This window comes from Rhinolophus sinicus, chromosome 4, assembly GCF_057876585.1.
Source record: "Rhinolophus sinicus isolate RSI-liver-muscle chromosome 4, RSI-T2T, whole genome shotgun sequence".
NCBI lineage: Eukaryota > Metazoa > Chordata > Mammalia > Chiroptera > Rhinolophidae > Rhinolophus > Rhinolophus sinicus.
Genome location: NC_142504.1, coordinates 32,009,102 through 32,023,975, shown reverse-complemented (window position 1 = coordinate 32,023,975; position 14,874 = coordinate 32,009,102). Strand labels below are relative to the sequence as shown.

The window sequence follows — 14,874 nt, the reverse complement described above, 5'->3', positions numbered from 1 at the left end:
TATACACAAAATTATACAGACGAGTTGGAACTATTTAATGACATTATTACAGTTCAAAGAAAAAAACTTTAGTAAACTTTTAAAAAGTCGATTTCTGATTTCAAAGAAACAGTTTTAATATTTCTAGACTTAGAATAATGTGACTTCCTGAAAATTGGAATAATGGATTTGGCAACAGTTAGTTGAAAAAGGTATAATGGTTTAGTCTACAGCCAAAAGTAGGTACAATATGGTACATTGCTTCTGAGGCTACTTATAACACCTAGGTTTCCTTTTTTTTTTTTTTTTTTTATTCTACAGGTGCACAGTTATCCCACAATTATCAAATACGATACATTTAAATTTATATGCATTTAAAAAAGAAACAAAGACAGTTTGTCACAGTCTTAAAGAAATAGTTGTTGAGAAGCTATTTAGTTCAAACTGCTAGTGGAGCAGTTGCCAAATTGTGTTTTAGTTAGTGCTCTTATCTCTAAACAACTTGAGGACAGAGATTGTGTATTATTATTGTTTTTTAAAAATACATTTCTTGTGCCTAGTGCAGCTTGGCATATTATAAAAGCCGATACACACACACACACACACACACACACACATACACACATATTTAGCCTTGGATGGGTGGAACAGGAATATTGAAATAATTCTTTGAATTTGTTTCTTTTCTGTATTGAGGCAGTCTTTTTTTAAAAAAGAAGCTTTAGAGTAGGACTTTTTTCAAACTATGATTTGTGGAAGACTAATTCTGTGAGAAGTTCTGGTCAAGTAAGTTTGGGCAGAGCTGGATATCATATCCCCTTCTTAGATGGTTTTAATTTAGGCTAGGATATTAAAAACTTGAGAAATCTTGCAGCAAAGAAACCTGTTTGTTTTGATTCCAGCTGGAGGGCAAACTAGACACTCTGGGGGCCCCTTCTACCTCAAACCAACTAAATCCTAGATTTAAAAAAAAATACTTATTGGTGTATTTCTAGAACTTAAGGAAATGGGAAACACTCCCCGAAAACGAACAAACTGTGAGTCAAAACCAGAGATGGGAACAATAGCAGTAGGCATGCAGTAGAGATTCAGGTTGCCCTGAAGACAGGTGCCAATAACGGTAATGCCCTATATGTAGAAAACTAGGTGTTGGACCAGCACATTTCTTAGTAGTAATATTGGAAGCCAGGACATAGTAAAATAATAGCTTTAACATTCTGGAAAAAGTAAATTTCAACCTAGAATTGTATACTTAGCATAGAAATTTCTCTATTCTTGAAATATAGGACATTTTCAGATAAACAAAAACTGGAAGGGTTTATTGCCAGATAGACTTATACTAAAGGATTTTTCTAAAGGATAAACTTCAGGAAGGAGGGATATAAGTCAGAAAAAAATTATCTGAAATATAAGAAGGAATGGTTACAGAAAATAGTAAACGTGTCTGTAAATCTAAACAAATAGTGCCTGTCTAAATAATTTTTTTTATACTTCATAAAAAGAATATACTAAAGAACCGGCAAATAATAACATAAGTCAGAGGGAAATGATCATAGTTAAAATGTTCCAATATCCTCTTTACTCTTGAAGGTATTATTTTATACCGTAAAACATAAGTTAAAGATGCCTAGTAAAACTTCAAGGGCAAGGATTAAAAGGATAGAATTAGGAATTATAAATTCCAAACCTGAAGAAGAAAAAAATGAAACAAAACTAAACTCATCTAATGCCAAATGTGTTTTATACATACAAACACACATACATACCCATACGTACACATGCACACACATATATAGAAAAAGCCATTTACATGTACATGTAAGAATTGGTGTTTACATGCATGTATGAAAAATCTGCATATGTGAAGGAGCTAGAAATCAAAAAGTAATATAGTGGAAACATAAGCAAAATAAGTGCAAGTAGTCTAAACTTGTCAGCTAAACACAGACTATCAGATTGATTTTAAAAGAACATTCTGCTACTTAAAAAGATAACTTAAAGTAAATTTTAAGGCATCAAGTCTTATCAGGGATACAGATACTTTTTAATGTTGAAAAGTTCAAATCACTAAGATTTTAAACTTATAGGTATTTAATAAATTAGCCTTAAAATACATACAGCAAAAACTAATATGAACATAGTGAGAAGTTGACAAGTTCTCCATCATAGTGGAGAACTGTGCACTGCTCATGCAATTAATGATAGGATAAGGAAATCAAATTAGTAAACACATAGTAGACTATTAACATACTGATTTTACAAACTTATAGCTCAATACTTAATACACTAAAAATTGAGAGGATATGTATTTTCAAAGCACGCATGGAACGTTTTTTGACCATATATTGGGCCATTAGGCAAGTTCTGAAAATATCAGAGAATTGGTATCCTTGTTTCTCTATTAGGTAAGTTCCTTTATATTCTAATTTAACCTGATAAAAATTCTAGCAGCCTACAGTAAATGTTCTTCATGGTGAAATGTTAGACACATTTTCATTAAAGTCAGGAAGAAAACAAAAATTTTCATATTTTCTGTTTCTATTCAACATTGTATTAGAGGTCCTTAGCCAAAGAAAGTTAATTTAGAGATGTAAGGATTGCAAAGAAGTAAACTCAGAATTTCATACGATATAATTATCCATATAGAAAACCCCAAAGAATCTATAGAAAATTTACTAGATGTAATACAAATTTTAATAGCTGGTTATAAGATGAACACACAAAAATTCATTATAGTAACTCAATAAATCTGTTAAAATTAGTCTCATAACAACATCCCAGGAATATGGAGTTTAAAAAACACTATTTAAAATATACTGTATGCAACAGTAACAAAAACAATATAATATATAGTAATAAAAGTAGCAAATATGGAAGATCTATATGCAGAAAAAAATCATAAAATTTTTTCAAAGGTAATTTAAAATATATTAATAATTAAATGGAGGATATATACTATATTCTGGAATGGGAAGACTCAGTATTGTAAAGATGTTAGTGATTTCCAAATTGATCTATAGGTTCAATATAATTAGCATAAAATCCTAATATAGTTTGTTGTGGAACTTTACCGGTTGATTCTGAATTTTATATATAAGAGCAGTGGACCAGGAATAACCATGACAGATCTGAAGAACCAGGTGGAAAGGACTTTTTCCTCAATATCAAGACTTATTTTAACTCTGTATTAATTAAGACAGTGTGGTATTGGTAGAGCTAAATGAAGAAACCAGAACAGAATATAGAACTCTAAAATAGACACATGCATGTACAAAGACTTCATAAGTAATAGATATGTCACTGAAGATCCCTGGGGAAAGGAAGGTCTAGTCAATTAATGATGGTGAGGCAACTGGTTATGTATATGGAAAAAAGTGAAATTGGACCCCTACCTTATACCACCAAGTAAAATCATTTCTAGATGAATTTAGACTTAAATGTGGAAGCCAAAACTTTGAAACCTTTAGAAAACAAATGTAGGAGAATATCTTCATTACTTCAAGTATGGAAAAGTTTCTTACATAAGAAACAAAAAATACCATAAAATAAAAAATAAATTTATGTATTTAAGATTAAGAGTATCTGCTCATCAAAAGATACCTTAAAGCAAAAAGACTAGCTATAAAATGGAAGAAGATATTTGTAACATATACCCAGGAGATAAAAGGAACTACAAATTAATAAAAATGATGACCCAACAGAAAACAGGAAAGGCATGACCAGGTATTTCACAGAAGAGGAAACATAAATCCTGGTGTAAATATGAACGATATTTAATCTCATTAGTAATTAGGGAAATCTAACCTTATTAGTAATTAGCAAATTAAGACCATACCTACTTGACTGACAGAAATTAAAACTTGACAATGGCAAAAATATGAAGTCTGACAGGATGTATTAGAGAGACTGTGTCTCATAAACTGTTAATGAGTATTAATTGTTACAAACTCTTCAGAAGATAATTTGCATTATCATGTCAGGGTGAACATTTGTGTAGATAACCTTTAGAACTATTTGGAGAAACTCTTACACATATATTAAGAGACATATCCAAGAAGGTAACTACATATCAGTGCTGTTTATAATCTAGATTTGGAGCATTGTATCAAATGACCTAGACTCAACAAAAATAGTAAATATAATATTTAATGATATTGATATAACAAATTGACATATATATAAATTTGATATGTATACATTAAAAAGTCAGGGAATGTTCTAGATTAAATGAGACTAAAGAGATAACAATTAAATGCAATGCCTGATTTTAGTTGAATTCTAGATTAAAATATAAGAACTATAGAGAAGACATCAGGAAATTAGGGAAATCTGAACATGGGCTGTATATTAGATTAGATAATATTTTATCACTGTCAAATTTCTTAGGCGGGATTCTACTATTACAGTATGTAAGAGAATGTCCATGTTCTTAGGAGATATATGCTTAAGAATTTAGTGAAGAAATGTTATATCTGCAATTTACTTTCATATGGGTCAGCAAAAGGGTGTTTGAGTGGTCATTATAATTTCTTCAACTTTACAAACTTTGCTGTAAGTTTGAAATTTTTCAGAATTAAAAGTTGGAAAGAAAGTTAACTAAACAATATATTATTTGAGGATGCATATACATGTGATAAAACTATATAATAAAAAATATATAAACAAAATTCAAAATAGTAGTTTCCTTTAGGTAAAGCAAGGAATTAAGAGAGGGAGAGGTCCACATAGGACATTCATTGTGTTGGTAATGCGCTGACGTGTGCCATGGATTCATGAGTTGTAATATACTTTTACTGTGCTTTGTGACTTACATATATGTGGCGTATTCTTTTGTATATATCAAATGTCCCATTAAAATAATAAAGGAAAAGAAGAAAGAGGTTGAATCAACTGAGCTATGCAAAAACTAGGAAAAAGGAAATTCATCACATATTATTCCTTTGAGGAAGAATTTTAACAAAGTTGGGATGGGGTAGGAAGAGAACACTTGTGTGATTTTGTCTGACCCAGTATTTCCCAGACTTATTTCACCAAGGATAGTCTTTTCATATAACATGCCATTGAATTAGTGGTCCCAAGAGCCCTTTCAGGAAATGATACTTAAGCATCATTTAAAAAGTTAGGTTGTTGGTAAAAGCAAATTTCACAGAGATACAAAAATAAATATTGTATGTCTAGTTAAATTAATGAAAACATTTCAACCTTGGCTTTAGAAACAGAATTAGCTTCTTATTGACAACTTCCGTCCCTACCCTACTCTGGGTTTTTAACTCTGAAAGAATTTCTGTTCTTTATATGGAACCCTTGGTACAAGGACTTGTCTCCAGATTTTAATTTTTTCTCCAACTGGACTGTTGATCTATAATAGTCAAAGTGAAACCTATAATAACCTAGAGTCATATACGTCTATTCCTGTTCAGACAGGACCTATACCCTTATATTGGTGAGAATGGATTAGATATTGCCGCAGCAACAAAGCACTCTAGAATCTTAGCAAAACAGAAGTTCATTTGCTCCACACAGTCATTCAGGGATTCCTGCTATTGGAATTTCTACCATTTTCTAGTCGTACCATTGGAACATTTCATCCTTCAGTCTCTGCACCAGGTTAAATCAGAGACTAGAGGATTGCCTCGGGAAATTCAGCCCGGAAGTGCCCCACATGACACCTAGCCATTATGTCAGCCAGAACTAGTCATGTTGTCCTGCCTGTCTAATGGGAATGAACTCAGGAAATGTAGTGGAGCAATCCATCTCTGCCATACATAATACTGGGACTAAATTAAAATTATGGCAATCTTGGCAAAAAGATAATTTATATAGTTCACATATCTGCTTGTTTGTAATTGAGGTTTTATCTTTGAGCTACACCTTAGATGTTGAAAATCACATATAAACAATTTCACTAGTGTCATTTTCTGATATTCTACGCAGGTCTTTTCCCCTTCAAGTTGAATATAGATAATTGAGATATGATGCATAAATAAACCAACAAAAGCAGCTAAAGGAAGAATTATTTACGTAAAATGTATTCATTAATATTTCTTTGTTGTCTCCTTTTTTATGGCAGCATGAAAACATTCCTTTTGAAGACAAGATTGCTTCAGTTAAAGTGGTAAGTTCATATAAAATAAGAAGCGAAATGTTATAATGTCGAAACTATATTTATTGGCTAATTTATTTGCAGATCGGCTAATGCTTTGTACATGCTAAATATATTTCAGTGTATTGATAGTGGATAAGAATAGTAAAATAATTGAATAAATGTTTGTGTACACCATTTTGTGGAATAAAACAGAAAATTTGGTCTCGACTTTTATCCAGGAAAAAATAATCCTGTACATTAATTTGAAACCAGTATGTGTTCAGGATTAATGTCCATAAAAGAATATATGTGAATTTTCTGAATTCCCAGTCAACAGTGACTTCTCCTAGATATTGCGAATACAGTGGGAATCAAGACAGAAATATCCCACCCCTAATGGAGCTTGCAAGTCATTCTAGTTTTCTACATACAAATAAATGCATGTGTGGTAAGGATGGCAAAAAGGAATGGGGCATTAGGAAGTTCCAGATCAAGAAACTAAAAGTAGATTTCCTCATTGAGGAAATGATGTTTTAATTGAAGCCTCAGAGATTAGTAAGAGCAGTGGAAGAGTTTATGAACATTTTTGGTAGAAGGAAGAGTATGTGCAAAGTGCTGGAGAAAAAGGAGCACGTGGTACATTCCCGGAGCTACAGGAGAACCCAAAGGGTACTTAGAGCAAGGGGGGAGGTGGCAGGAGAAAAGGCAGAATGTCTTGCCAAATTGAGATGGTAGATGACGATGTTATAGACAGGTGGTGTTTTACTTTTAAGTACAGTAAGAGATATATTAATGTTTACTTTGAAAGGTAGGTTTAACAGTTTCTTTGACTTTTTCTTTTCTTACATTTCTCTTAGGATTTTCTGTGGCATCCAGAAGTTAATGGTTCTATGAAACAGTGTATCAAGGTGTGGACTGAGGTCTGTATTTGAAAATATAGGCCTTTCTGGTTTTATGCAACCAAATTGTAGAAGCTCTTCAACATCCATTGTTTTTCTCCCCTTCCTCACCTGTCCCACTTCTGTATTTCATACCTTTTTGATAGCAACTAAGCTGTGCTGAATTGATTCTATCACTTTACTGAGAAGTGAAAGTATTCTGATCCAGTATCTCTGCTATCACCCTTCTAACCCTAAGGCGATTGTGCTTATCCCACACTTTCCAGACTTAAAATTTTCTGTTACTGCTGTAGCTCAGTTAATTCAAGCCCAAGTAATCTTTCTAGCACAACACACATTCTCTTGAGCGTTTTGTCACTTTGTGCTTGACACTCATGCCCAGCTACTTAAGGAAACTTTTTTTTAATAGCCTGTTTTCTTTCCCTTTTATCATTATATTTGTGACCCAAAAGTTGAGACTGGTATGTTTTGGCTCATAACGTTCAGAGATAAATCACATATAAAGGCAAGCATGCTATTAAGATCAGAAAACCCCTAAGTTTCCACAAGACCACTTTAGAATTTCCGTGGTAGTCTCCATAGTGCCTCATCTGTCCTTTAATTAAATGTGTATTGTTTTCCAGAAGGATTTACATTTGGGATGGATAAGACAATATTCAATTCTTTTGACCTTGTTTTGCTTGATTACTTGTGCTACAGTGGTATTTTTCTTTGCATCTTTTTACAGTAAATGTTTAGTACTGCAACCACTTCATACACCAAATAAGCTTTTGTAAGATCTGGTGGGAACCTGGTCAACATTTCTAACTTTGTTTCCTTGAGAAAATTTATTTAAGTTTTCAAAGAAAATAGACATACAATTTCTAGAACTCAATTTTCTGGTAAATTGGAGTCTTACATAATTGTGTTTTGTTTTTTATTTATATATTTTTAAATGTCTGGAAATATACACTAATGTTATATGTACTTTCAAGTAATTTAAACATAGGTTTTGTATTTGTGCTAGACCTGAATTTATATCCATTCATGTAGTAGAAATTGATAAACATCAGTACAGTATAATTTATAAGTCCTGCAAGTTTAAAGAAAACCTTTGTTATTTACTACCCTGGAGATATGTTTTATATCCAGGTTTTCAGTTCTTATAATTTGCTGAGCTAGTTTTTGGAGCATTAGATTCTGTTGTAAAACTCCTTAAGGTTATTGGGAGAAAGGAAAGATTTAACTTATTTAGGTAGATGGTCATGTAATTACCTAAGATTGATTAGTTGATTGGTTTTATTTATTCAAAGAGTATATATGTATTGATTATTTTTTTTTTACTGTTTCCATAGTAAGCTGCTAGCCTGAGAATACAAAGATCCATATTTTTATTTATGTACTATTGCTAGCTTTGTGCTTGATATTATGAATGTGGCTGGGAATTAGCCCCATCCTCAGCCCTTGTAGAATTTCCACACTAAGTGACAGTGATTTTCTGATGAATGATGATATGCTGAGATGAAGGGTAACAATAGATTGAGCACAAAGGACTATGAAAGCACCATGGATAGAGGCACTTAGGATGGGAGTTGGTTGGAATGTAGGTGATAATCTAAGAAAGCTTTAGAGAGCAGATATTTCCAAAGAACTATAGGTCAAAAAGATGACTCGTATAATCATATAACCTATAGAAATCTAAAGGCATACAAGCAGAGTTGAATTTAGCCGACTCAACTGTTATTCAACAGATATTTACAAATCTAGACACTGTTAACTGTTAATATCCACGTTAACTAAAATAGAATTCCTCTCCTCAAAGAGCTTCTGGATGAGTGGCAGATATAGGTAATTAAGGTAGCAATGTAGTGCCAAAAATAAGGGAATTATAAGGTACAACAGCATTACAGAGGATAGGCACGAAATGTAATTTTTAAAGTTTTCAAAACTAATTTTCAGATAATGTGACCTTAAAGGTGAGGGTTTGGAGTAAGAAAGAAGGGTTTTCCCGTGCACAGGAAATAACATATGCAAAGATGCCAAAGATAAAAGTATATAGCCTATTCAGGGAATCACCAGAGGTTTTAATGTTACTGGAGCTAGAATTCAAAGTGCTCCTTTATTTCTGTTAGTTTTGATTTTTAATATTGTGTGCTTTATTTTGGGAGAGCGTTGAATAGAGATGAGGTAAGCAGACACTAGTTTATGAATAATGTCCTAAGCTATATTTGATGGGGTGTAGATTTACTTTATCCATTTTCTGATTACTTCTTAATATTCAGGATGTGTTTTCTAAAAGTAAGGATATTGGGTTGAATTTATCTTGAGGGTAGTGGAGAACCATTGAAAGTTTTAAACCGGAGAATGATGTGATATAGTGCGGTAGTAGTAGGAAATGAGACTAAATTGTGAAGAAACCAACAATTTAGATTTAAATCCGTAGGTGAATGGTAGTCATTAAGAAGTCTGAGCTACTTAGATGGATTTGGGGAGTCTTGGTATGGAGTGCGGTCATATTTGAAGTTGCTTGAGTGGAAAAATGGAATAGGCAGAGAGTTTAGAGAATAAAGAAGAGAGTTGAGGAATGGAACTATCCAAAAGATTCTAAGAAGGGGCGGTAAAAGTGGTAAGAGGAAAAACTAGGAGAAGAATAGCTGTCAGGTAACACAGGGAAGGAAAGAGTTTTAAAAAGTGAATAGTCAGTAGTGTCACTGTAGGACCTAGATAGGGTAGAATGAAGCTATACGACTTGGCAATCCAGAGTTCATTCTAAGAGCAGTTTTAATGGACTGAAGCCCAAAATCAGAATGTGATAAATTGAGGCATAAATGAGAGAGAAAGAAACTAGCATAGTGAAGGCAGAATGCTCTTCCAAGTAACCTGTTGGCTAAAGGTGTGAGGGGGAAGAATTTGAGAGTGAGACAAGGTTAAAGGAATATTTTTGAGGATAAAAATGATTTAACACTTTGTAGATTGTGGGAAGAAGAGTGGAGAAGGCAGTTGACACTGATAATATGAGAGTTTAAGGAGCTAATGGATATAACCCCTGGAAGTAAAATACGGAGGGGATATAGACATAAAGGGTTAGCCATTAAGAGGAATAGGGACATATTTTCTTTATTCACTTGTCAGAGGAAGATAGTCTGGGAGAACATATGGATGAAGTTGTAAGAATGGAGGAAGGAAGGGAAGGCAAGAGCACACAAGCCAGATGAATTCTATTTTCTCTTTGAAATTTGAGAAGAATTAGACTTGCTGTGGCGAGGGAGGAGGCAGCCAAGAGGGACCTCTATAATGAAACTATTTGGGATAAGCACTGTGAAGAAGGAAGAGACGGAGCCACCTAGGGATGAGGAAAAACTTTCACTAAAATAACAGTGTCAAATGAAGCACTTTGTACTTTCTCTTAAATTAGCTCATTTTAATATAGATTCTTGCTACCCGTGAGATAGGCAGGAAGATATTATATATATCTTATAAAACAAGGGTACAGACTCAGAAAGGTTGGTTAAGGGTGCTATACTGGAAATGGGAATATCTCTGAAGGGAAATAGGTTAATTTTGTTATTTTTCTCTGCTTTTATAGCTTTCTGTAAAAGTACTGATGACTTTTATAATAAGATAATAACTCATTTTAATTTTACATATGGGTCTAATGTTTTTCTAATTTCTTAGTTTTAATTGTTTCTTGTGCACATGATTGTAATGTCAAGTCTTCTATGTTGTGGAAGGTACATTGAACTCAGGAGTGAGAAAACTTAACTTGTAGCTTTGTCTCTGTCAAGCTTCAGCTATAAACCATTCTGAGTACAATTGGCATTTGAGGAGGATTTCGACCAAGTTGCTTCTTATTTTCCCCCACATTGTAGTCTATAATAACTATCAGTTTATTTTGTTCAATACATACTGGACTTAGCTTTCCCAAAAGATTATGTTTCTTTAGGGCACTGACCTTACATTTTATTTAATATAAACTGTATATTTTATGAATACTTTTAAATTGGCCGACATAATATACTAGTGTTTTACTCTTAGGCAGTTTACTCAGAATTCAGAATAATATTAGGCCATATTAGATTTCCATAGTGGTTTTTGGTTTTTGCAGTTTTTGTAAAGAACACCAAAGAATTAACCATATGAGCCTCATGCCATCGTGACTAACCATATAACCATGTAAGGTTTTTTTAGGCATTGGTTGTCCATCTTGTTATAATAAGAATCCAGTAAGGAACTCTAGAAAATTAAAACACATTTAGAAGGAAGAAGACCTGAAATTTAAGGGAAAAAATTAAGTGATGTTACTTATATTAATTCCCTCAACTGGATAAAACACTATTATAAAGATTTTTCTTTCTTTAGGATTCTGTTGCAAAGCCCCATGTGATTGTAGCAGGAGCTGCCACAGTAAGTTATTATCTGTATTCTTACATAATGACTTTTGTTTCATATTTAAAGACATGCTAAGCAAAAATTAACTTACGTTAAATAGAATTCTTGATTGTACTTATATTTCAATTCCTATTTCTATTATAATTAATGAGACTGATGGATTTTAATAAAAAGTTCTGAATGATCTTAGGAAATTAGTTGTTAAATGTCAATATTATTTTATATCTAAAATTATATTCTTCTTGAACATTATATATTGAAACTCTAATTTTTTATCAGCTGTTTCTAACTGCCTTTGTATATTTCATGAAATAATTTGACCATAATTCTAGCATTGAATAAAAATGGGAATTATCTTAAATAATAATCTTTGTTACAATAAATTACATACTTTAAGTTTTCTGTGATAGATGCTGAATTAATGCGTAATTTTTACTTCGTCTTAGTGGTCTATCAAGATTCATAATGGCAGCAACGAAGCGCTTTCCCAGTATAAAACGAACATTACCTCCATAGCACCACTTTTAGAAAAATTGGCGAAGACTAGTGATGTTTATTGGGTCTTACAAGGTAAGGAATGAGTAATGAAAAAATGTCATTTTGTATTTATTTTGAGGCATGGATTTTTATTATCTTCTATTTCAAGAAGCAAAATTACCGCTTTATGAGAATAAATTTTGAAATAAGGTTTGCAAAATTAGAATAAATTTGAGTTATTTTCTTTCCCTTTTTGAACTTAAGGAACAGATTAATATATATAATATGTAAAAAATAAATAATAAATAAATAAAAATATCCTCCGAGGAACCCCAGCAGACAGAATGGCTGCAGAATACATTCTTAAAACAAATGAGATACTTCCTTCTGATTATTTGTTTTTTACAAAGTATATTTATTGTGATTGGGAAATATAGGAAAAAATTATTAAGTCTATTTCATAATGTTAGATTCATTTGAAAGTAAATATTCTTTGGAATTGACAGAATATATTTAAATTCATACCATCAAGGTTATGCCTGGTAATGAAATTCTTAAAGAGAAAGTTGACATTAGATCGACTCATTTCAGGAGTTTATTGAATGTCTATTACTTAATGCCTAGCACAATATGAAATGCCTTGGATTCTTTAGCAATTCAAGTTATTTGTCAGCAATTCATGATTATTTCCAAGTTGAATGTCAAGTTGAGAGAAATAAAAGCGCTGGTGATAATTTGTTCCACAATCTCTATTTACAGACTCATTGTTAACCTTTCTCTTACTAAAATGAGAAAAAGTTAAATTTAAATTGTTTATGATAAATGATAAGAGACCTTGATCCTCAATATCACCTCTTAATTGTGTGAACAAAGTTTGCAAAATTAAACAGTGACAGGAGGAAAAAAAGATTGGCTGCTATTCTTAATCAGGCAGTCTCCTACAATCCAGTTTTAAATTGCCTTACCCAGTATAAGCCAACATCCAAAAATTTTAAACTTTGAAGGCATACTGGAACATAAAAATGTTTCCTGAAAGTTGTGTACGTAAGAGAGGTGGGATACAAGTTAAGTCTACGGGAGATATTGATTGATTCAAAAATTGAATATAAGATAGGAAATCTATTGCAAATCTTGGCCAGCTTTATTTAAAAGTGAATTATTAGGTGGTTGGAATCCTCTGAACTTTAACAACAAAAGATGAAATGCAGTCAACTAAGTTGTATGACCACAATTTCTACCAATAGGGATTTTTTTTAATGTGTTTTTACTAATGTGTTTCATGTGCAGATCCTGTTTATGAAGATCTATTAAGTGAAAACAGGAAAATGATCACGAATGAGAAGATAGATGCCTACAACGAAGCTGCAGTCAGTATTTTGAATAGTAGCACGAGAAATTCTAAATCAAATGTTAAGATGTTCAGTGTTTCCAAATTAATTGCTCAAGAAACCATCATGGAATCTTTGGATGGCTTACATCTTCCAGAATCAAGCAGAGAAACTGTAAGAATTCTTGTGTCTGTCAGTAGAGACTAGAGTATCTATGACAATGGTCATAGCTGTAACTCACTATAAATGTTAATTTATTTCATTGCAATCCTGATTACTTGTAATTATTCTACCTAAACATACATCTAGAAATAAGTTTGCTTTCATTACTGAGCTGAATATATGTGAGAGTTTTAATATACTCTAAGAGAGAAAGAAGTTATGGAAAGGAGGAAATGAAACTTCATTTATTGAGTGCTAGTTCTTAATATGCCTTGTCTCATAAGAAGTTTATAAGTTTTCATGTTTGAAAACAACTGTTTTATGTTCTTACCTTTAACCTTAAAATTTAAGCTTCTGTGAAGAGCACATTTTTTAATATGTAGAATAATTTTGATTATTTCCTTATAGTTCTTATACCCTAAACATTATTCAAGATACATAATAAATACTGAAAAAAAAAATCCATATTAACAGATGGAAAGGGATGTTAGTTTAAGTATGAAAGAGAGCTGCATAATTATGAATTTTCACACATAGTACAAATAGATATTATTTAGAATTGTTGTTTTCTTATAAAGCAGTGATTTCTTAACTTTTTTTGAGGATTGCATAACCTTAAGTGTTTGATATGAAGCAGTGGTTTTGTTCCTCTCATACAGAAAAATGCATGTTTGTGGATCTACACACATGGTTCTTGAACTACTTTAAGAACCTCCCGGAACTAGTAGTTAAGAACCTCCCGGAACTAGTAGTTAAGAACCTTGGGAGGCAGTTTGTAGCAGTATCTGCAAGAGTGCCAGGCACAGAACCTCCTGAAGTCTCAGGGCTAAAAGGATGAGGTTTTCTAAAAGGTTGAGCACTTTGAATGTTTATGCTTAAATAATACAATCATCTTAGAGTTCCAAAGATGCCCAGACTACAAAGTTTTTATAAAAGTCGATTTGACTGAACCTTCAACTAGATAGAATCTTGACAGTTTGCCTAGAATATTTTTATTATAATGAAACCATGTTGAAAATTCCACATTTTACTTAACATCAGAAATCTTAAAACTGTAGAATCCTAAATAGTTCATAAACTGTACACCAAATAAAAGGCATATTACAAATATTATTAGCTAAGTGTTATTTTTTGTGGCAGTTATTTTACATTTGTTTTCTTTTTTCACATCTAAGGACTGGGACTCTAAAGTATCCTGGTATCTTCTGTATTAAAAGTCTGCTAATTAAAATTCTTTGGTCTTTGACATCTCTCAGTATTTTTTTAACTGAAGGCCACGAACCACTAGAAGCCATGAAATGAATATTTAAAAATATATAGGGAATAGAACAGAAAAATGTGAGCGTGTATTTCAGGTAGTAGGATAGGCATTGTTTCCTATATATGTGTCTGGGTTATATTATAAAATGAATTTTTCACTATAGATCATAGCCCAAGAAGTTCGAAAAGCCCCAAACTAGCTATTACAGATTGAAGGAATACCATTATTTGCATGAGCGTTTGGGAAATGTAGCAAAAAATAAAAAGCATTTTGGTTTCAGTGCTGAAAAGTCGGTAGTATTCACAGGAGAAAATC

General features: G+C 32.3%; 1 protein-coding gene across 1 annotated transcript in view; it reads left to right on the top strand.

Annotated features, from left to right (window-relative positions):
* CASD1 (CAS1 domain sialic acid O acetyltransferase 1) overlaps window positions 1-14,874 on the top strand; it is a 48,259-nt gene that overhangs the window by 10,134 nt on the left and 23,251 nt on the right. The window contains exons 4-8 of the mRNA XM_019729718.3: window positions 6,050-6,094; window positions 6,922-6,984; window positions 11,302-11,346; window positions 11,778-11,901; window positions 13,096-13,310. Of these exons, the coding sequence (XP_019585277.3) occupies window positions 6,050-6,094; window positions 6,922-6,984; window positions 11,302-11,346; window positions 11,778-11,901; window positions 13,096-13,310 (492 nt within the window). The remainder of the gene's footprint in view (window positions 1-6,049; window positions 6,095-6,921; window positions 6,985-11,301; window positions 11,347-11,777; window positions 11,902-13,095; window positions 13,311-14,874) is intronic.